This window comes from Polychytrium aggregatum (assembly GCF_025602895.1).
Source record: "Polychytrium aggregatum strain JEL109 chromosome Unknown BJ171scaffold_41, whole genome shotgun sequence".
Lineage (NCBI taxonomy): Eukaryota > Fungi > Chytridiomycota > Chytridiomycetes > Polychytriales > Polychytrium > Polychytrium aggregatum.
This window is the reverse complement of record NW_026516243.1, coordinates 45,594-67,859: the sequence shown is the minus strand read 5'-3', so window position 1 is coordinate 67,859 and position 22,266 is coordinate 45,594. Positions and strand designations below refer to the sequence as shown.

At 56.8% G+C, this 22,266-nt stretch overlaps 3 protein-coding genes and 2 non-coding genes across 5 annotated transcripts; 2 read left to right on the top strand and 3 right to left on the bottom strand.

Annotated features, from left to right (window-relative positions):
- Positions 1-5: 5 nt before the first annotated feature.
- On the bottom strand, positions 6-6,276 carry BJ171DRAFT_216009 (uncharacterized protein). The gene is made up of 21 exons (XM_053106418.1): positions 5,966-6,276; positions 5,445-5,643; positions 5,228-5,336; positions 5,046-5,135; positions 4,869-4,950; positions 4,437-4,772; positions 4,159-4,234; positions 3,672-4,031; positions 3,363-3,508; positions 3,132-3,259; positions 2,756-2,989; positions 2,507-2,604; positions 2,316-2,393; positions 2,194-2,218; positions 1,956-2,050; positions 1,651-1,776; positions 1,417-1,530; positions 1,132-1,328; positions 740-1,004; positions 473-539; positions 6-320 (listed from the first exon to the last, which is right to left on the bottom strand). Exons 1-21 carry the CDS (start codon positions 6,122-6,124, stop codon positions 272-274), a joined length of 3,033 nt encoding a protein of 1,010 aa, XP_052963295.1. The 5' UTR covers positions 6,125-6,276; the 3' UTR covers positions 6-271.
- A 205-nt stretch (positions 6,277-6,481) lies between these two features.
- BJ171DRAFT_518741 (dynein light intermediate chain-domain-containing protein) lies at positions 6,482-9,600 on the bottom strand. Its single transcript, XM_053112278.1, has 7 exons — positions 9,168-9,600; positions 8,674-8,910; positions 8,312-8,508; positions 8,045-8,138; positions 7,588-7,922; positions 7,045-7,350; positions 6,482-6,862 (listed from the first exon to the last, which is right to left on the bottom strand). Exons 1-7 carry the CDS (start codon positions 9,487-9,489, stop codon positions 6,596-6,598), a joined length of 1,758 nt encoding a protein of 585 aa, XP_052963294.1. The 5' UTR covers positions 9,490-9,600; the 3' UTR covers positions 6,482-6,595.
- Positions 9,601-10,881: 1,281 nt separating this feature from the next.
- On the bottom strand, positions 10,882-15,907 carry BJ171DRAFT_518737 (uncharacterized protein). Its single transcript, XM_053112277.1, has 12 exons — positions 14,011-15,907; positions 13,782-13,879; positions 13,573-13,653; positions 13,181-13,464; positions 12,905-13,043; positions 12,672-12,773; positions 12,505-12,588; positions 12,169-12,345; positions 11,808-12,010; positions 11,514-11,621; positions 11,271-11,363; positions 10,882-11,087 (listed from the first exon to the last, which is right to left on the bottom strand). The coding sequence occupies exons 1-12, from the start codon at positions 15,876-15,878 to the stop codon at positions 10,917-10,919; spliced, it is 3,408 nt and encodes a 1,135-aa protein (XP_052963293.1). The 5' UTR covers positions 15,879-15,907; the 3' UTR covers positions 10,882-10,916.
- A 6,191-nt stretch (positions 15,908-22,098) lies between these two features.
- Positions 22,099-22,170, top strand: BJ171DRAFT_t246. The gene has a single exon. It is a non-coding gene; the product is annotated as a tRNA-Glu (tRNA).
- A 2-nt stretch (positions 22,171-22,172) lies between these two features.
- BJ171DRAFT_t247 lies at positions 22,173-22,244 on the top strand. Its single transcript has one exon. It is a non-coding gene; the product is annotated as a tRNA-Asp (tRNA).
- The last annotated feature ends 22 nt before the right edge of the window (positions 22,245-22,266 follow it).

Sequence of the window (22,266 nt, the reverse complement as noted above, 5' to 3'; positions counted from 1 at the left end):
TGCTGCCAATACGCCTCTATCCTCATATCATACTGCTCCTGGTGCTGACACTCCTGCCTCCTGCTCATATTGCTCCACACCTCTCCCCCCCCCTTTCCTCCTCATTTTCTTCCTCCTCCTCCCCTTTCCTCCTCGTCTTCCGCCTTCTTTGCTATGTTGACTCGCAACTATTTTGTCGTTGCTATGTAGCCAACCACAACTGGATGTTCGGGGAATAGATCAACTGTCCCGATGGTATTCCTCATCCATCATGACCGGGGCTGCAGCTACACTATGATAAATCAAAGCCCGCCTCGGCATTGATAGCGTAGAGCAGCTTGCTGAAGGAGACCGAGGAGGGCGACAGAGCATGTCAGTAATCCACAGAATGGTCCTGGCTTGTGAGCATCATCAGCACAGGGCCATTACAGTGCAGACAGACACACGCCACAGCCGAAGAGACTCTGGACGTTTGGCGAGAGATAGACGCTACCTTCGCAGAATCTCCTCGCTGGTATACGGAGGCATCTTGAGCAGATTGACACAGGTCGAAGCCGTTGCTGGGAAAGTGCGACAAACCGTATCCAGTCAGCGACAGAGCCACGCCATGTATCTGTGTAGTGCCCATACTGCGTATCTGTGTAGTGCCCATACTCTGTATCTGCACGATGCACATGCCACAGCACTTCGTCTACTCATGCGACCAAAGGATGCATTCACTCGGTCGCTCACGGGCACACCCGCGCAAAGCAATACTCACGCAGCCGCTCATTGTCGTATTCGGCCGATCGAATGTTGAATCCGGGCGATAGCTCCTTGAAACCAAGCAGTGGTGGCCGAGGACAGCTCGTCGCAAACTTGATCAGCTTGCGGCGCTGCTCGTTGTCGAAGCCTTCAACAACCTTCCAAAAGTGCCGGATTGTCGGGTGGAGCTCGTGAAAGTCGCCGCCATAGGTGGTGTTGTTGCGCAGGTCGTCAATGTCGATTGGAGTGCTGGCACCGCCGAGCAGAATCTGTAGCTCTTGCTGTTGGAATCAACCCGTAACGAAAAAAAAAAAACGCACGGATCAGTTGAAAATAAAAGGTGCGGCCATCGACCAAGACTGCGCGGCTTTCCAGGAGGCCTCACTGGCATTGGCGGTTCACCCCGACCTGATTGAACATCCTCAGCCACCGCGGCTCGATCAGCGTCGACAGTCCTCTGAAGAACGCCTGGCACTGCTGGTCCAACTGCTTGTTGAGTTTGTAGTCCGACACCATGTAGATGTATCGGTGCCGGTTCTCGTTGGTCACTGGGATAGCGGACCCGTCTTTGGCGAGGTCGATTGTGACGATCTCTCCCGTTTCCGCTGGAGGGTGAGTGGGGGTGCGACGGCATTAGACCATGGAAACATCGTGGAATCTCTGGCGGTTATATCGATACAAAATCGTGGTTACCTTTGACGTTGATCGAAAAGTACAGGCCAAGGTCCTTCTCGACATCCTTGGGATAGTCCTTAAGCATCACCAGTCCCGAGTACAGTTCCGAATCGAGCGAGGCCAGATCATCCACTGTTCATGAAGTATCATACCACCAGATGAGTCTGCGGTGCGTCGAGTGCCATTAAACGAACTGATTGTGGCAAAGTGAGCCTCAAGCCCATCTGGAGGCCATCGGCCCCACAAACTTACGGTAGCTCTGTCGACCCAGCCACTTGGACAGGAAGAATCCAGCAAAGCCTACATCAAGGAGAATGCCGTCGTAGAGCGCTTTGCCAAGGATCCGACCAACGAACTCGTAGTAGGCGAGCCGTTGTGCTGGTGGTTGTAGAGTATGTTCGAGAGGCGGTGGATAGGCGTCGGGAGAGTGGGGAGAATCGGGAAGGTCGGGAGAGTCGGGAGAGTCGGGAGAGGGGGAGAGTCAGGAGTCCGCAAGCCATACTAACGATCTCACAGGCTCCCATCCAACAGATTCATTTAGTTTGCACAGCACATACGATCGGCGCGGAAGACGCAGGGGGTTGGATAGAGCAGATGCTTGGATGTCGTCATGAAGAGCCCGTAGCTGTCGTCAAACACCTGTTTCGATAGTCTGCGGAAAGATCGTGGTGAGTATCGGGGAGTGTCGGGGAGCATCGGGGAGCATCGGGGAGCATCGGGGAGCATCGGGGAGTGTCGGTGGAATTGTGTGCCACTTGACTCGATGCCAGCGCGATGCTCGTGCAAGTCACTCACGCTGTCAGGAACTCCTTGAAAACACCTGCAGTCCGATCCGACGCCCCCAGAACAAGAGTGTCAATGCCAACGAATTTACGCCGTGAAACTGGCTGAGGTGCCGCGACCCATGCATTTCTCACCTCCGCCGTCAATGCCTGCTTCGTCGAGTCCATGCTCGCTAACAAACGAGATGGCCACTCGCTTCTTCAGATTAGGGCCTATCGGCCAGACAGAGTTTGGGCAACAGATCAGTGGGCTGCGACATGATCGATGGCGCTATTTCGGGTGCACTTAGTCCCCCGTACTGCGGGCGGGTCGCGCAACAACGCACCCAGAGGATGGAGATACTTGAATCCATCTTCAAACACTGAGCTTCGGTGGATCTTGATCTGGGCCGCGGGCGCGATCCATCCAAGCTCTCCAACAACTCTATGGGAAGGATTCGTGCTCGAAGCGTCAGGATAGCCACACAAGCCATTGCAGATCACAGACGGAGATTGCAGCCGAGTGCGTACCGGGGTACTTCCAAACAAGTGCTCGCTGCAACCCCGCCCCTTCTCACCCTCCTCAGATGACAGACCTCCTTCGATCCAGGTTGATGCACTCCCGGAATATTGCCACCCGAGCCTCGAAAGGAATCACAAAGGGTATGTTGCTCAGGACGGCCTGATACGGGCGAACCATCTTGAGCTGCGAGAGCGTCGCGGGCTCCTCGGCGTTGACATCCTCAAGCACAGCCTGCTGCATGAACAGGTTGGTGTCCAGATCGGATGAGATCAGCCAGACTTCGGGAAGGCGGGACTCGCGTCGTGAGCTGTCGTTGATGCGATATCATCATGAAGTGAGCCGGTGAGTAGTGGCAATCCATCGACACATGGGCGAGGCAGACCAGGCGCTTGAGCACCGTTCTCGAGCAACAGCCTCGGTGACAGCACACTAACACTCATCCGACTTACTGGCGGGCATAAATCTGGTGCAGCAGCAGTTTGAAGGCCTCGTTCATCCACTTGATGGGAACAGCCATGCCGTCAATGTAGCCGTCGGGCTCGGAGGCACCATTCCAATAGATCGTAAATGCGCAGTGCTGCCGGTACCAAATGCGTGGGTAAGTCTGGGTGAGTTTTTAGTCGGGCATCGGTATGGCAAGGCGATGCTCATGGAGACTCTTGCGTGGACAGCAAACACACCTTGAAGATGTTGATAATGTTCGGCACGTGCGATTTGACGGGATTGCGATCGTCGTAGAACTCATCATCGCCCATGATGATAATGGCTTGACTAAGTGTCTCGGCAAAGAAAAGGAGCACCGCCCAGTCTTGCGCCCGAGTCGGGTCTGTTGTAGAAGCACCGATGTTAGCAGGGCACGCGGCGCCCACGTTGAGGGCTGTGGTCACCAGCGAGCGGCATGGGGGGGGGGCAAAGTGTTCACAGCTATGCCGATGCTGTCAGATGGATGCGACCTGGCACAGCCAGACGCCGCTGATCCGGCGACTCACCGACGACATCAGCGTACTGAAGGGAGGCTGTTTCGTCGATCTTGCGGGAAATGGTCGTGCCCATGACAAAAGTCAAGAGATTCCGGAGAATGCTGCTTCCGTTGTACAAGAAGGCGTTGACGATCCGGAACTTTTTGTTTCGAAACTGGAAGATCAGGACACAGACAAGGGCGCAAAGTTCGCTGATGACTTCGGCCGACAGCGTAGCCGATCCCAGGTGGGTCGACAAGATCGACAGAAAGCCCGGGTGGATGAGCTGAGAAATGTGCGGATGAAGTGCGGGATCCACTGTGCCTAGCTGGTTGCGACGGCCGGAGGACGGGTCATCGCTTTCACTATCGCTGTCGCTGTCGTCTGGTTCTAAAGCATGCATAGGAGAAATGTACCGCCATCAGCGATAGCCGAGCAACCTCCAGAGTCACTCGAACTGGGGCAAACACACTCCGTCGCCCGAAATATGACACTGGCGACCGGCAAACCACGCTACCTGATCCCTCCGTGATGGCGAGGTATCCTCTCGGCAGCCTCAGCAGTGCGGATTTGAGGGCTCGGAAATATAGTATCTGGCGTGAAGCGCGAGTTTAGTGAATAGGCATGAACGGAACACAAGGTGTGCAGCGAAATGCGACTCGTTTGGGTTGGAGAGCCCGCGCTTGGTCGCAGTAACTCGACCATGTGCATCGTCACCACTCGAGGTTGGGTCTGAGGCCATAGAAAAGGCCTGCGCTCTCCATTAATAGCGTTCACAGCTATGGCAGTGCATACCTGACTCGAGAGCGGGGCGCCTTGGAGCTGATCCTTGCCAATGGCCATGATGCTGACAAGCAGGTTGGTGGCATCGGCGAGGGATAAAGACTCGGGCTGGCTCGCAAGCTGTGCAAGTATGGTTTCGAACAGTTCATCGAGGGCCAGCATGCCAATAAATCGGGACCGGTCGCTGCTACTCATTCGCTGGAAGACCAAGGGAAGCGTCAGGACTTGCGAGATGAGAAGCGAGAGAATCTGTCGGGCCACGTCCCGATCCGGCGCGTGTCGGTAGAGATCGAGCAGGAGCTGGAGCAACGACGACGTGTGGGGCGAGCGTTGGGGATCCGGGAGGTCCTGTATAAAGCCGTCGCAAAGCCGATGCACAGGAGCGAGTCAATACATGTGTGGGAGCCAGCGACAGCTCATGACGACAGCGTCCAGGGGCCTCACCATCTGGCAGCGGATGTACAGGCCGGCAGTTGCATACAAGTTGATGCGGAGCATTGTCCGAAAGAGTGTGCTCAGACTGATACTGACGACAAGAGCCGGAGGTGGGTCAATGCCAGACAGCGCCGGAAGGTATCCACAGTTGCGTTCGATCGTCGTCCCTAACAAGATCGTACATACCTGCCGTTTGGGATGCCAACAAAGCTCTGCGGATCGGAAATGGTCTCGAGGAACAGGATATGTTCGCTGCAAAGCACATTCGCATTCGTGCTGAGCGGTTGCAAAGTGAGTAGCTCATCAAGTCAAATCTTTGTCGCATTCAGCAGCCATCCAGCGTTCGGAGTTTGAGCATGGGTGCTTACGTTGGCTTGAGCAGGACGACCACCACCTCGACGAGCCGGGACAACTGATGGAGCCATGCCCCAGCCAGCTCCTGCTTGGTCAGGATCTCTGTGCATCGGGGTTGTCCGCCTGTGTCGCAACCTGAGACTCAGATGCTGTATTCGTAGCGAGAGCAGATGTGCTTGGGTGGCGGCAGCAGAGAAGGAGGCTACTCCTACATTGCCGCACGATGCATACCTGCACCAGCCTCGACGATGACTCTTAGAAACAGCAACAGCCGTTGCGCATCTGTTGCGGAATCAAAGAAGAACAGCAATCGCTTGCCGAGCTGCAGCACAGATTCGTCGCAGGGATTGGAGACTCCAGCGATCCGGTCCCAGATGGCTCGCTCGGCGTTCTTGGCTCGGGCTCGGACGCAATAGCTTCTCCACACGGCCTAGGGAAGTGGTGGCGGATGCACGCATCGCAAAGAATATTAGCATTCGCTCGGCGACCGGCTGACAAAAGTGGAGGCATTCCGAAGCATCCCTCACAGCAACGGGGCTGGGTGTATCGGCTGAGGCATCGGCCATCCAAGTTCGCTGGCGTTGCCGACTCTCATCTCATTCTTGCCCCCTCCCTCCATTGATCAACTGCACCGACCGAGTCTTGGGACGTGCTGGCCAGGGGAAATCAACATGAGGACCCAAATCGGATGCCGCCGTCGCAGTCGGATGCTGGTCGCCCAGACCCGACACACATCTCAAGCATGCGGCTACCTGGATGAGAGATGCGGATTTCTGTCTGAGTCGCTCGGCCTCTCGCTGTTCCCGTTCAAGCTGGGCTTTGCGAAGCAGAGCGCTCTTGTCCTGCCGGGTATTGTGACCGCCGAGGTTGATGTTCCGCCGGGATTTGAAGTCGCCTTCGAACGCAAACATGTCGTTGGGAAGGCGTCGCTTGAGATGAGGTTTTGGCGGCAGGATTGGAAGTGGGGGACGAGGATGAAAACGATTGAGGGTGGACGTGCGGGCAGCGGACGGCGCTGGCGATGCGGATACGAGTGCGATTTGGGGGGGGGGAAGATGCGAGGGCAATCGTGCAAACCGAGGCAGGACAGAACCGCCGATTGCTTGTGCGGGCATGTCCCAGCGCAGCACAACCCTGGTCTCGGCGAGAGCGGGCGAGAGCAGGCGAGGACGCCGTGTGGGTGATTGCTGGTTGACAAATCGAGCCGGGATACTCTCAAACACATGTGCATCCTCATGCGGAGATCCACGACAGAGCAGCGTAAGCGATTCGATAAAAGCCGAGATACTGTATTGACGAGGTGGGAAAGATCGGCGACGGCAAACATGGGTCGAAAGGGCACAAAGGTCTCGAGGACGTTCCGGCAAGCAAAATATGCACAATCAGGCATTGGGCTCGCGCTCGCGCTCCCGCTCCCGCGCAGCATGGCTCATGGAGCGAGCCATCTGGGACTGGCTCCGCGACATGGCGGCGTCCGAGCTGGTGGAGGATATTGAGGTGCCCTTCTTGTTGAGCAGCGACTGGAAGAAGTTGGACAGAACCTCGTTCTGGTTCGAGGACGGCAGTGCCGACGATCCTGGGATGCCGGCGATGGAGGAGCCCGAGGTTGCAGATGTCGGCGACATGTTCATGCCAGCGGGGAGTGCGACCTGCAAGCAAGGACGGGAGAATGGCGCCAGTCAGGATATTAAATGGCAGGGCGAGGACAATGACACTGGCGCTTGCTCAGCACCGATCCGCAATGGCCGGGGGAAGCCAGACACACTGGGCTTTATCCGCGCGTTGCTTTACCGACGACGGATCGACATTGAATCCCGCAGCAGACACTTACGCTCTCGGTTCCGTATCTCATCTTGTCCCGGCCGACAGTGGATATCAGCGACGGCTCCTTGGCCTTGAGTCGATTCAGCTTGGCACTGATGTCTTCAAGCAGGTCGCTGTTGGCTGATCGGTGGTGGGCATACGGGCCAGACCCGATAACAGTGCTGGGGGCCGGCACGGCGCCAGCGTTTCCGGTGCTGGCCACCTGATGATCGCCCGTCGGGGGCTGCTCAACGCTGCTCTGCAGGGTCTCCAGCTGTTTCTCGAGGAACTTTTGCTCGTCCTCGACCAGAACAGAGTTCTTGGGTTTCAGACCCTACGAAAGCAAGCGGATGGGGTCAGGGTGATGACCGTTCGAGGATGGAGGAGCAAAGAGGGATATCTGAAGCGAGGAGGGGCGGGGACTGTTTGCGGCTTATTCGCAAGACCAGCCGGATAGGTCCATCGATCCGGAGTTACAGCGGCGCGTGGCGCACGGCTGACTATTGCAGGACGACTCGACATCCGATGATGCAAGATGCCAGGTGTTGAGCGCCAAATGAGGTGTTCATACCTTGTTGTGCTTTGGGTTCTTGATCACCTTGGCATAAGCATCGAGGGCCGCCTGGATGTTCCCGCCCTGGGCTAATGAGCCATCCTCGTCGCATGAACTAAAGACGTTCGGCTGGAAGTCGCCCTTGATGATCTTGATCTTGCCCCAACTGTCCCAACCGGCAGGGACCAGCAGTGTGTCGCGCTCGAGGACATTGGCACGCTCGGTGAATCGGAACGGGTCGCTGTGCTCGCTGGCCGCGCTGCTTTTGGCAAAGAGGCGATGAAGGATGTAGCCGCGCAGGTTGCGGATGGTTTCGATTCGGTGGCTGGAGGTATAGAAAAGGGCAGCGCCATCTGCATGCCCACAGAAACGAGAATGTGCGCCGGCATCAGTACAGTCAGATGAACAGGCGGGGTGGCCGCCGATACCGAGCGCTTTGCTGCGACCAAGGATGTGTCGTGCGGCCATATCCTACACTTTAGGCAAATGGACCGGAGGACTTGCTGGATAAAGTCAAACTGCTCCTCCTTGAAGTCCTTGTCCTTCTCGAGTTGGGCATGAGCATCAGCCTGTCGGTAGCCCAAACATGGACGATAGGATGCGGATCCGCGGGGAATGTGAGCACCAACACAGCGGCATCATTGATCCAAGCAAGACATCAGCGGCACTGATCTAGAGATTTGAGCATGTGGCGAGGTCTGATTTCTCCGCCAGCCAAGACAACGGATATGACCGGACTGACCTTTCCAGCCACGACGACGACGGGAACGCCGAGGTTCTTCATCAGCACGCCCTTCTCCAGAGGCAGGACCACATCACGCGCTGCGGCGATTCCAGCGACCGAGTTGACCTCAGTCGCCGAACTGGGGATGTTGCGCAGGCTACCGGTGGTGCTTTGGGCATCCGAGGGCTCGGCGTAGTTTCGCCAAAAGCTCTCGACTAGAGAGCGGGAGGGATAAAGGGGCCACGTCAACGAGGTGGACGGGGGCGAGCCGGCTGGCACACGGACATGGAGGACAGCATTCGATCTGTCAAAGCATGGCGGCACGGTGGCGAGTCCGGGAAGCATTCAGAGGAATCGTCCAGAGGAATCGTCTGCCGTACCTCGCTCTTGCAGCTCCTCCAGTTGGCCCTTGTTCTTGGAGCAGATGGTCTTGATTTGATCCTCGAGCGAGGACAGCCACTTTTCCAGGCTCTCGACAAAGCTCCACGGCTTGTTCCAGTCCAGGACAACAACAATCAGGGCATCGCAGATGGCCTCGGCGTCGAGGACGTGCGGGATCGCAGACTGGTACTGCGTATCCCCGGCAATCTGGTAGATGCCGATTCTGGCAATCACATCTGGCAACACACAGGCAAGGAGGAGAGGCGTGGGTGAGCAGGGCTTGGCACACAGACAGACAGGCAGGCAGCAGAGCCAAGCACGGCTTGCCGATGCACCGACAAGTTCTGCGATACACCGTTGGCAGGATCACGCCCAGCTCGCTCAGGGTGCATTTGGAAGTGCAATACGCAGGAACGAGGGCAGCTGAGGCTTCACCCAGCCGACGGTATCGGGTGCGAGCCAGCTCTGGATACACCCCGAGGCGCACAAGTACCTCCATCGTCGTTGACCTCAGCAAACGAATAGGAAAGGGCCAGCTCGGACGAGTCAGGGGCATAGTACTCGTTCGGGTTCTTGATGGCATTCGAGATGGTGGACTTGCCCGAGTTGGAGTCGCCGACGACGATGATGTTCTTGGTCGGGACGACCTTGGAGGACGAGACACTCTTGAGGATCGAGGCCCAGATGTCGGCAGGCGACAGATCATCGGCGTCCTCCTGGGCAAGGCGTGTGGGGGAGGTTGGTGGCTCGGTCTGGGAGTTGACGGAATCCCTCCGGGTGGTGGTGAGATGCGACGGGATCGAAGCGGGAGGCATGTGGGTGGGCCTGGCGAACGAACACGGGCGGTAGCAGAGGAGTCGAGAGAGGGATGCTGCTCGCCAGGAGGACCGGGACAGGCTTGGAGCTCGAGCTGGGGGAGATGAAGGCGATGGCTGCGAATCGAAGAAAAGCCTGGGGATGGGGGGCGTGTGTGTGTGTGCGAGCGTTCTGTGCGGCGCGCCGTTCTGTGTCGCATGTCCGGCACTGTGCTGTGCGCTGTTCTGTGCTGCGCTCGCTATGGCTGTGTGTGCAACGCCTGCACATGCTGTGCCGCACTGTCTGTGTGCGCCTGTGCGACCGCGCATGCGCCGCCGCACCCAAAACAGGAAGCGCACAGCGAGAGCGAGCGAGGCCCGGCGAGAGCGAGTGAGAGACCCGGCGAGAGCAGAGCGAGCCCCCACTCGAGCCGGCTCGAGCCGCCATTCCATTTGTCCCATTTTTGGCAGTCGCCGCACGTGTCCCCCTGGCTTTGCTTGTCCTGCGAGCCAGATCTGCATCCGCATCGGCAAGACCGCCTCAGAAAGACCGCATCGCATCGATCAGCAGCCGGGACGCCCGTCGCATCCACACCAAGATCGTGGCCCCTTCTCAACCCTATTGCAGCATCCAGGCCCCACAGCAGCCCGATCCCGCCACCAACTCTGGCCTGTTGATCCCTCTGCCACAATGAGCTTCCAAACCTCAATCGACTTCCCGACGTCGTTCTACTACCACCTCTACATCTGCTCGGAACATGCCCCGCATGTGACTCCGTATTTTGTGCCGCCAGAGTCCGACGACGGCATCGGTGTTGCTTCGGCACGACCAGAGCGGCCCCCAGCTTCCCCGCCAGCCCGTCGACCCAACCCGGCGCTGGTCCCGCAAACACCCATGTCGCCCTACATCAAGCTCAATCCGGAGCACTCGCTCAAGCAGGAGCAGCAGTCCTTCCTGCGATCGCTTGCGCTTCCGTCAACGCCGATGAAGCACTCCTTCATCCGATCACCCAGCAAACCATCATCGCCCAAGACTCCGGGAACAGCCAAGCTCCGCAAACAAGCACAGGTTTGGGCACCCGCATTCACGCTTCCACAGCGGCTGGTGCTGCGATGTGTGGGTTATGCGATTTGTCTCTTGTATCTCACTCGATATCGCGTCCCGTCCTCGCTCAGAGCCTGGCCTCGCCGTATGACCAGCGCATTCGGGTCCGGGTGAACCCAACGATCGAGCCAATCCCAAGTCTGCCCAAGCCTGCCATTTCCAGCTTCTCGAGCAACACCAGTCAGCCATTCTTTTGATCAGGGGAATGGAACTGCCCAAGGGAGGGGGCTCGACCAGCCTGGAGAGAGACGATCGGCCCGCGCTCAATTGCCATCTTGACTATCAGCAAATACATTTCCAAACGGGCTCCGTGTATTGCCAGTGTTTCCCACACATGGCTGTGTCAGTGGGCTGAGAGCGTCAGTGTCGATTCGAGACGGACTAATCCCGCCGCACCAGCCGAGGCGATCCATGCTGCCGTTGACGGATTCGGGCTCCAGCAGACACGAAAGATCTGACAGTCGGGGGTGCGATAGCCGTCGAGATTGAAGCTCCAACTCTTGCCGAGCGAATCCTGAGTGCAGGGAGGGACTGTGAGTGGATGGAATGACACGCACAGTGATCAAGCGAGCCAGACTTGCGACTGCAAGCAGCCAGATGGATGTGTGAAAGGGCCTTTACAGCCGCGACTCAATGCAAAAAATGAAATGTAACGACTGCAGACGGTGTCGTTCTGCGCTGAGAAAGATGCAATTACCGGCAGAGGCTTGCCACCGACGCCATCATAGCGATACATGCCACTCTGGCTCTCCAACTCGAGCTTGTAGACAAGGTAAGTCCTTGTATCCGGCTACAGGGTCAGCGGTAAATGCAATATCATGTCAGCCAAGACCTAGACAACCCCAGGGCACTCGCAGGTTGTCCCTGTTGCGTCAAGATACTTGTGTCCGACAAGAGCCCATATGGATCCATCACCAGCGATAGCAAAGATCAAACTTACTGCACCCCTCTTAGGCCGCTGATCGCGCCGAGACGTGTTGGAGATATGGACATTGCCGTTGCAGTCTCCTGAGATCATAAAGGGCAGGAACTTGGATACGGCAAAGTGCTGGGTGCACAGCATATCCAGCATAGCACAGGTACAGCGCGCAGGTTAGTTTGGCCGGAGTGCCGAAATCCGCTCGGCGACTGGATAATCTTGTTTGCCGCCACTTTGTCGACTCTGAAGTTCAGATCTGGATCCGGATGATCGAAGGATTGAGCGGAGCAGCTCTCTCGTCCAAGAGATACATACCCAAATGGCGGTGTCGTGGGCGATGCATCGCACGCTGCGATGGGGAATACAGTTCATCGAGTAGAATGCGTCCGCTTCGGTTCCCACTTCACGAAGCCCAGAGTCGCCGCTCCTGTCGCCGAGAGGCAGTGCTTTGATCGAGTTAAGCTCGCTGTATAAAATGGCGTCCGTCCCCTCATCGTAAGACCCACACATGATTTGTCCTTGAGTTTGAAATGGAAGCGCAGACGCGCCAGCACAAGCAAGGACGAAAAGGCGGTTCGGATGGTGAGTCAGTCGCCATAGCCGATGATGGTTCCGTGCTACCAACATCCGCAAGTATCCGCATGCTACTATTGTGCCGATTGCAAAGGTCCCGTACCTCGATATCTTGAGATCGTCATGCCCTGGTGCGGATCTCGAATATCGATTATGCGCACTCGCCCGTCACTTCCGAAAGTGCAGACCAGGTGAGAGGTCTTGCCGTCGGCTCCACGGATCCAAGCAATCGACCGGATGCAAGAGTCGTGAGCGAGACAAAAGAACAAAGGCTCCACCTCTGAGGGAACAATTGCTTGCTGTCAGCAGTGGCGCATTCGCAGCTGCAAATCTGCTAACGATTGCTCGACTCGACCGAGATATCTCGAGGCTAAGCTTCTGTATCTGACAGGCGCTCTAGTCCGTGCTTGGCCGGCTCATCGAGCGGCAGACCTCATACCGTAATTTCCACCAGCTGGAGAGTCTCCCCCCTGCGATTCAGTCTCTCGGATTGTCTCATAAACATCCCAGAGACATATTGAGCCTGTGCGGGAGCCATTGGGTTAGAAAGGTCTCCGCAGGTGCCATTGGGTTCAAAACACCCTCCCCAAAGCGACGGGTACTCACCGTCGGTGCATCCCGTTGCGATGCGTCCGCAATCGTCCCAAGCGAGTTTCCACACAACAGTATTGGGCAACGAGCACGAAACCAGAGGCTTGGTGATTCGAACTGCGCCGATCAGGAATTATTGCGCTGTCAGCCCCGTTGCCTGTCATTCCTCCCGGAGGCAGTATTACCACGGACGAAACCCGCAATCGGACAGCCAAATGCGAGCTGGGCTTGGATGCCAACGCACTCACCAAAGAGGGGTGTGGTTCTTGTCTCGAGCGCCAAGGCAAGAGGTTGGACATGCGGAACAGCTATAACGTTCATAGTGCCGTCGCCGAAAATGCCTGCCAGATAGCCCAAACACGGAAGTGCGGAGGCCTCCGAGGTTTCCTATGGCAAGTCCACGACAGTAAGCAAGCGAGCAGCAGAGAGCAGCGTCCATTGGTTGATTCAGAAGAGCGACAGTCGGCGTTGTCGTTCCAACTGAAATCGCAACAACTCTTGTACACCGCCGGCTTCGAACTCACATTGTTTCGGCTCTCATATGCACCACGAGGACACCATTGCAGCTCATAGACGTCGCCCCAGTCATGCAACAGACACATGACAAGTTTGGGGTTGCCGTCCCGGGCAGTCTGTGCGGATTTGCTTGCTTTATCGGACGACTCCTCTGGAGCTGTCTCCGGGATGGGGATCTCCCAGATCTGGATACTGTTGAGCATATCGTTGCCTTCCTCAGACGACTGCCGCACGCCAACCAGGCGATCTTCAGATTTGTCCTTGAAGCCCCCCACAGCCAGATATTGATGCGCTGAATGGGAAATGAAGGTGCTCGACGCGATGAGCTCCCAACACATGAAACACGCCGCTCGATACGGTGGCGTTGTGCAATGATGTCCAATTTTCGGTAGCATCTTACCGTCGGACGATGGACACCAATCGAGTCCCCAAGTAGGCAGCCCTGTGTTCAGGAAGCAGCAACTGTCGCCCTCGGCTCCGCCTGGAAAAGGGTGCGTTGGGTTAGGATACATATGGTTTTGTCAAGCTTTGTACCCGCCGATGCCACCACCCAAGAGAACCAAGCGGCCAACCAACACCGCTGAGGCACGAGGTAGCAGCAGTACTGACTTGACCATATTCCTTGGAATCGCGTCAAGTGCAGAGGCCGGCCTCCACTCTGCTCGATTTTCACCTCTTGCACTGGAGGAAGATATCCCTGGGCAGCCCTGAATAGCGGCCACAACACAGATCAATACCCAACGAGCATGTTAGTACGAGTGGAGGCGGTCTCAAGTCGCCACCATACAGATCATCTGGAGCTGCAAGACCCAGTGCCCACAGTTTGGCGGTACGTTACTCTGCGTCAACAGCCTCAAAGTCCGATGGCCGAGGTCGTCGTGGTATCGAGCAACCATCATCAGTGCGAATCGATGCAGCCTGATCGGCGAGGGACGGGAGCATTCCAGGCACTGGAAGAAATGCCTGTGGGGCCCTTGACGGATGAGCATTCGGCCCACGCCGTCGCGGGGTTGTATCGGGTGAGGGCTTGTCCAGATCCGCCAGGGAACTCCGAGCGCGGCGTTGTGCCCTCCTCGCAGGGAGAGGAGCTGCATCCTCTGTGCATGCATCAAGACTCTCTCCGTCTGGGGTATACTGTGTTTCCTTTGCGCCAGGCCTCTCCTGCGAAGCCTGGCGTTCTTGCGAGGGATTGTCCTCGTCCAACATGTCCTCTGTCGATGCAGTCTTTGGACTTGGGATCGCCGAGCCAAGCGTGAACCGAAGGACCGTGGGCTTTGCCAGATCGCCAAAGTAGATGACGTAGTCCGATGTCCCGGAGATAAAAGTTGAATCTTGGACGGCGGACTGGAGGGTCTGGATGGCTTCTTGGATAGGTGGGTCGTTAACCTTGGTCGCATGCTTGGTCGTGACGGTATCGAGCAGGAGCGGCAGACTGTGGCAGAAGCTGCGGATGTGCTGAATCAGGAGCGGGCCATTGCCAAACGACTGGGTACATCCCGGCAGTGGGCAGCCCAGGCGCCGTTTGGCCTCTTGCCGGGCCGATATGACCATTTGCTCGTCAGGATGTTGCGGCTCGCCATCCTCAAAGTTGATTCGCGGACGGCCCTGCTTTCGGATGGGTGTGCCTGAGAGGTCCTTGATTGCGGAAATGGGTTGGGCAAACAGATCCAACAGTCGCCGGAGCGACTCACGGGGCGAAGGGGCCTTGGGTGCACTGCTCGGGGTCTGGGGCGGCTTTGGGCTGGACACTCTGGGCTTCCGCCGGGGGATGGTGACCCTAGACTTTTCTTTCTTCCCAGGCCGGATGCTCTCGGGTGAGGGGCGGACGATTTCGGTCTGGGCTTCTGTTTGGAGGGAAGCCTGGGTTTGCACTGGCTGCACTGGCTGCACTGGTTCTGCGGACTGCACTACTTCTACTGGTTGCATTGATTCTGATGGCTGCGTCGGTCGATCCACTTGGATGGGCTCGATTTCCTGAGTTTGTTCAGCCTGGGGTATGTGTGCATCTTCGTGGCCTGGATCAGCTCCGTGCAGAAGTTGCACCGGTGTCGAAGAGTTCGGATGTGGAGCGGTAGATCTTGACTGTTCCAAGGGTGATGACTCCCGGGGCGCCGGCAATGCCCGAGATATGTGCTCGGACGACTCGCTCTGGGACTCGGTTAGCTCCGGGACGATGGGATTTGGTTTCAGCGGCGTTTCTGTGACGACCGTTGCTGTGGATACCTTTGGGGATTCGATCGCCACAGTAGACGACTCCTTTGCACGCGGAGTCAAAAAGTTGCGAATACTGGGGGTGGAGCCTCTCGGAGGGTTGCCAGAGCGGGTCCTCTTTGGAGTCAGATTTTGTGCAGTCGATCGACGTTTCGAGCTCGATGGCGGCTCGGAGCGGATCTCTGAGCTGGGTTGGGGATCTGTTGCCGAGGTCGTGTGCGGCTCGGGCTGGTTTGCAGCAGACTCGGACTCAGGCACGGATCGAGCAGTTGGATCAGGTCGCTTTGGAGCGTGGGTGGATGGATCGTTGGTGCTTGCTTTTGGATCGCCGGTGCTCGGCTTTGGGTTGTTGGCGTTTGTCGTTGGGTCGCTGGTGCTTGGTTTTGCGGCGGACGAAGCACCAGCTGACGGCGAGGCTGACGGCTTTGGCCGTTTCTTGAGAGAAGGCGGCAGGGAAGAGATACCCGCAGCTGAGCGCTTTGGTGTTCTACTCATGGTCGGGATGGACAGCACGAGTGATGGTGAGCAAAGCGAAAGGAGGATGCAACGCCAGGGTTGGTGCTGGATTTTGGTATCCGCTCGGTTTCGCGATGGCTGGGTGAGCCAAGCGCGCCACAACCAATCATGCTGCCAGCAAGACGACATGACATGGGTCTGGTGCGGCCGTGCGGTCGAGGAGACTGCTGTTGGTGCTGCGGGACAGTCAGGTTGCTTTGTTGGATACGGATTTATCATTTATTAGGAGGACTCGCTAAAGGGGCGGAGCTGGCAGAATCGGCAGAATCGGCAGAATCGGCAGAGTGGCAGGGCGGTGGTGGTGGTGTCAGAGCGGCAGAAAGAGAGACAGCAGACAAGCCATCGATCCGCATTGGTCCAGTCAGTCAATAGGTGGGTCTTTATTAAAGACTTTGCCTTAGCGTCCCTTTTGGGCTCTGGCACTGGGTGTTGGTTTTGCCAACCGGGACATTTGGGTCGTCGGTGTACAGCTCTCTATCCCATGGGGCCTGTTTGCGGAGGGACGGCGATGTCAAGCTTTGCCGAGCCCATCCACCAACCCTTGCAGCAGTACTCATGATGTCAGAGAGCTCGCGGAGTATGAGAACGTGGAGTATGTGGAGAATGTGGAGAATGTGGAGAATGTGGAGAATGTGGGGAATGTGGGGAATGTGGAAGATGTGGTGGATCGTGTATGGGATGACGTGGCCTCAAGTTTGCACTAGTCGGAAATTGGACAATCCGCATTGGTCCAGTCAGTCAATAGGTGGGTCTTTATTAAAGACTTTGCCTTAGCGTCCCTTTTGGGCTCTGGCACTGGGTGTTGGCTTTGCCAACCGGGACATTTGGGTCGTCGGTGTACAGCTCTCTATCCCATGGGGCCTGTTTGCGGAGGGACGGCGATGTCAAGTTTTGCCGAACTCATCCATTCAGTGACAGTTTGGGACTCCAGCTCCGGCTTCCCTGTCCAAGTGTCTGCTCATGCGTCTGGGAGGGTTTCTTTCTCAGGTACTTGTTTGCTGCGATTGGTCAGCCCGAGGGGCCGCTGTCCACGACAGACATTTGGTTGCGATGTCATCCAGCACCGCCACGACATCCAGCCAGATCGCTGGTCTGTTGTTCAGTACTCGGCTGCGCTTGGCACGCCATCTTCTCTGTTTTTCAGGATCGGTGGTGAGTGGTCTTGTTGGCACTCGAGCCAACTTGGGGAGTGCGTCGATTGCAAGGTCGATGTAGGTGATGCCTTCGGGGATCGATGTGGGGTGAACATATTTCTCGAGTCGGTCCTTGGCTCGGACACATTCTGCTGCATGTTTTCTGTTGACATACACCTTGGGGCCGTTGGGTCCGGTCTTTTTGCACTCCTTGTCGGGTTTAGGTGGGAAACACCCGACTCGCCACAGGAGCATTCTCCTTGCTTGGGCAACTGTTGCTACTGGCATCCGCGCTGTCAGGATGGGGTCGCCTTCCCACTTGTAGGTGCCTGCGATCGACATTACTTTCTCGGGCTTCCGCTCTTTTTCAAAACTGTGAACGATCACCGCCTTCTTGATGGGTGTGCCGGTGCCAGTTCCAGATTCAAACAGGTCCAGTCTTGTTCTGTCTGGGGAGTCTCGGTGCTGTCTCTCGAGCTCCTTCCATGCGGCGCTTCCGGTCAGCTTGGAGAGTATCTTCTTGTTTGGGTTTCTTGGGGGCAACTCGGTGATGTACTTGAGCACGTGGGATCCAAGATATCCTGGGTCGTCTTTCCTGTCGAACCACCGTCCGAAGCACTTGATCATCAGTATCTGTTTTCTGGTCGCCATGGTGTAGATTCCTGTGGCTGTCATGACAGCCGGACCAGACGCGTTCTGGCGGATGTTGAGTGCCGATCGCAGTGTGTCCAGCATGCACCCCTGTAGAGTGTTCATTATCGGGCCCTTCATGTTGACGATGGCAAGGCCGTACTCCAGACGGGGCCGGATGAAAGCCTTGTAGATTTTGACGATCAGTCCAGGGTAGACTGACTTGCTGAAGATGCCGTGTTCCTTGAGCTCTTTGGTTCGGAACTGGGCTTTGTGCTTTAGTTGAGTGACGTGGGCCTCTGCGTCGATGCCATCAGGGCCGAACTGCACCCCGAGGTACTTGTAGGTGCTGGTGACGAAGCTAAGAGGTGTTCCCTTGAGTGTGATTGGGGTCGGGTTTGCTTCCGCGGTAAGCACTTCGCATTTGGTCGGAGAGAAAGCGTAATTGTTTTCGTCTGCGTGTGCTTCGGAGATGTCAACAAGTCTTTGGAGGTCTTCTTGGTTTTTTGCTACCAACGCCATGTCGTCCGCGTACATGACATTGTTGATGATGAGGTTCCCTATTCTGGGTGATGTGACTGCTCGGAGGTTCTGTGCGAGGTCATCCATGAAGAGGCTGTAGAGGGTGGGTGAAAGAACCGACCCTTGCAGCAGCCCGATCTCCAGCCAGTACGGCCGGGATTTGGTGCCGCTCACGAGAACAGCGGTGGTCACGTTGTCGAAGAGCGCGCGTAGGATGCGGATGGTATGCGGGGGGATGTCTCGTTGCTCGAGTTTGTGCCAGAGCCGATCCCGGTCAACTGAGTCGTACGCGGCTTTGATGTCCATGAACGCGATCCACGGGGTGTGGCCGTCGTTCTGTAGGAACTTGACGATTGAATCGAGTGCGAATACCTGGTCCAGGGTTCCCCTGTTGCTGCGGAAGCCTCCTTGGGAGATGTCGATGGGGCCCATCTCCTGGAGGAGTCGGCTATGTAAGATCCTTTCGAATACCTTTCGGACAACTTGTAGCAGAGAGATCGGGCGATAGTTCTTGATGTCCTCTTCTTCGCCCTTCTTCTTCCAGATGGGGTGGTTGATGGCGACATTCCATTCTTGAGGGACGATGCCGGTCCACATGCACCAGTTGAAGAGCTGACGCAGCCAATCCGAGACTTGGTCGGTTACTGGGTGTAGGAGCTCGGCACTGATCCCGTCGGACCCAGGGGCCTTGTGTTTCCCCATGCGTCGGATGGCTGTTTTTACTTCTTCTGCTGTGATTTCGCGGCCCAAGAGGCGACTGAATAGTATTTCCTGAGGACGCGGTGTATCGTTGGCTTCTTGAACACCGAGACGACTTGAGATGTTCCCAAAGTGGGCCCGGTACTGGTCCATGCTGTCTTGGTCGTTCGGAAGAATCGACCGGTTGAAGAAGCCGCTTTTGACCTTGTCTCGCTTGCTGATTTCCTTGAGGAGCTCAGAGTCCGATTTGGTGGAGAGAGACTGGGCCCAGGTGTTGTAGAAGGCGCGTTTCTGTCGTCGTATGAGGTCCTTGAGTTTGTTGTTCATGTTTTCGTAGTCGGCCATGGCCTGCAGTTGGATTCTCGAGCCTTGTGGCGACTGGTTCACGATTCGATAAGCCGTGTTTCGTCGTTTCTTGATGTCAGCCATTTCCGGGGTCCAAAAGCCGTTGCGGGGAGCCGGGCCATCCTTCTTTCGCTTCACAATGACGATTTGTGCCACCGCTGTGACGTGGTTCTTGATGATATTCCACCCAGATTCAACGAGGGCTTCGGCGTCTTCGCGTGCCATAGGTCCATCCTCTTGTGGTAGCCGGGTTCCCAGCTGTGTGATCTGCTCTACGACTACTGGGTGGTGGACTCTAAAGGCTTCCGTGTATTGCTGGAGGGTTTCGGGATCTTCGAGCTTGTTGGTTCGCCACACGAGGATTGGTGGGCGGGCAGGCTCTCTGGCGGCGTTCCATTCAAGTTCCATCGACACCATGCGGTGGTCTGAGTTACAGGTGTCGTTGGAGTGGACCGTCACCGTCTTGGCGTTGTGTCTCAGTGCCGTCGAGACAAAGAAGAGGTCCAGTACTGAGTGTTGTGGTTTCTTCCCGTTGACGACGTGGGTCCAGTGTTGCCCCGTGGGGTTGGTCGAATCCACGAATTCCAGGAAGCCGCCCGCTACAGCTGTCCGCAGTGGTTGCAAACGGTTGGCGGTTTCATGGGTGTCTCTGCTTGTCTGGCCCATGCGGGTGTTGAAGTCGCCCATGATCACAGATGGGATAGGATTGTTCATTTCTGTGGTGTTGGTCTTGATGGCCGACAGGGCTTCTCGGAACTTTTGCAGGGCTGCCGCATTGGCTGATAGAGCAGGCTTGAGGTAGAAAGATCCAAAGACGATGCCTCGGAACTTGAACCAGATGCTCGTGTGATGAGGTCCAACGCGGAAGTTGCTAAAGTCTTCGAGGTTGGTGGTTTTCGGGTTCCGAATGAGGGCGATTCCTCCGGTGCCTCTTGCGAGGCCGTCGACAGAGACATATGGCTCTCGGGTTTCGAAAACTATGAGGTTCTTGTAAGGTCCGATGGATTGCTGTGGTTTGAGCCACGTTTCTTGGACTGTTATAAAGTCGAGGTCTTTTGCTTTTACCATTTCGATAACCTCGTGTATAGAGGTTTCAAGTCCGCAGACATTCAGGGTCGCGAACCTAATAGTGGGCGTAGGTTGGGGCTGCATCATTTGCGGGGAGGAGTGGTTCCTTCGCGTCCGCCTTTTTCTTGGCGGCCTGGTTTGTTGCGAGCCAGTTCCTTCGCCTTAGCAGTGATCTGCTCGGCGACGGCTGGGTCGTTCATCTTCCGTTGGTACAAGGTCGCCGTGAGGAGGTCATTGGATTCCGCACATATCCTGGCAGCGCGTTCAATGAAGCTCTTGATTTGGAGCTTCTTGGACTCCTTCTCGGCCTCGGTGATCTTCGACACGTCCATGTGTGCGACTTCAGTGAATTTCATGTCCGTAATGTGCTTCAAGAATTCTTCTCTCGAGCTCTTGTCTCTGAGGACGAACTCACAGACGCTGTTGTTGACAAAGCTGATATTGAGAATCTGGTTGGTGGCAAAGCCCTTCTCCTTGAAAGCTTGTCTGATCGTGCGGTAGCTACCCCGAGGGATATCCTTGACGTAAACCCAAGCGGCGTTGTCCATCCTATCCTTTAAGGGTCCTTCCTCGACAGGGACCGAGGATCTGATCATCCTGAATGGCGTGGCAGTCTTGGGCACCAGCCACTTGCCGTCGGTGGGGTCACGGCCGCGGAGGATGGCGCCGATGGCCTCGTTCTTCTTGCCGGCATCGGCCTCCTGGTGGACTTTTTCGAGGGCCGCCAGCTTGCGCGCGTCGATTGTCTTGTTGTCGGGCTGCTTCTTGGCACCCCGCTGGGCGGCTGCTGCGTAGGATGTCGGAGCTGGGCGTTCCGAGATGGCCCGGGACGCATGCTCCAGCTCGGAGGCGAGCGTCTGCATGCACTCGGTGGCGCTCTGGGTCAGGGCCTTGAGTCTAGCAACTTCCTCGGGTTTGCTGAGGTCCAGCTTGGCGAGTTCTTCGTTAATCTTCTGAGCTTTCTTGAGAAGCTCACTCTGGATGTGCTGAAGCTGCTGTTGGGGACTCTGCTTCTTGCGCATGTCGGTGGCGCAGACGCGCTTCCCGACAGCCCTGGCATCGGCGAGGGAGGCCCGTTGTTCGAAAAGCTTCCATCCGGCTTCGTCATGGCGGGTCATCAGGCCCCAGAATACGAGGATGGAAAAATGCTTCCCGCATTCTTCCACCTTGGTGGCGGCGTCCGGGCTCATCAGCATGTTCTTGCAGACGACCGAGTGCTGGGCGTCGTCGATACGCCAGGCGGGGGGCTTGCTCCCTCTGCAACGGGAGCATTGAACTTGGTCTGCCTTCAGAGCGAAGACAAACCTAAAGCGGCGGTAGGTGATGTCTTTGAAATCGACCGGGATGAAGTCCTGGTCGGTGAGAGTGTTGTTCTTGGCCTTCTCGAGGATCGAGAGGGCCCACTTCTTTTCTTCAACCACGTCGGGCGGGTTGGGAAAGATTGCCGAATCTGCATAGAGCTCTTCGATAATTTCTTCGACGGTCTTCTTGCGACCGACGTGCAGCTGGATGGGCTCACCATCCCTGCGGTGCTTTTTGGTGGGTGCTGATTCGGTGGCCTCGGTGATACTGGCGCTACTGACCTGATGGCCGTTGCTTTCTAGGCTGCGATTTTCGTCCGGTTGGCCTGGTTCTTGGGCAGCAGGGCTGCCCGAGGTGTCTATGGCCATCTCGTTGATGGCCGTTTGGGTCGGGGGCATGTGGAGGGGGTCGTTGGTTGAGAGTGTTGAGCGGTTTGTTAATAAAAGAGCGACGGAGAGCCTGTGCCTGTGGATCCAAAAGTTGAGATCAAGGTCAAGCTCTCCGCATTGGTCCAGTGGCTAGGATTTCTCGCTCTCACCGAGACGGCCGGGGTTCGATTCCCCGATGCGGAAAATCCCAAATAGTATAGTGGCTAGTACTCCCGCCTGTCACGCGGGCGACCAGGGTTCGATTCCCTGTTTGGGAGATCGTTTTGCACCTTGCACATT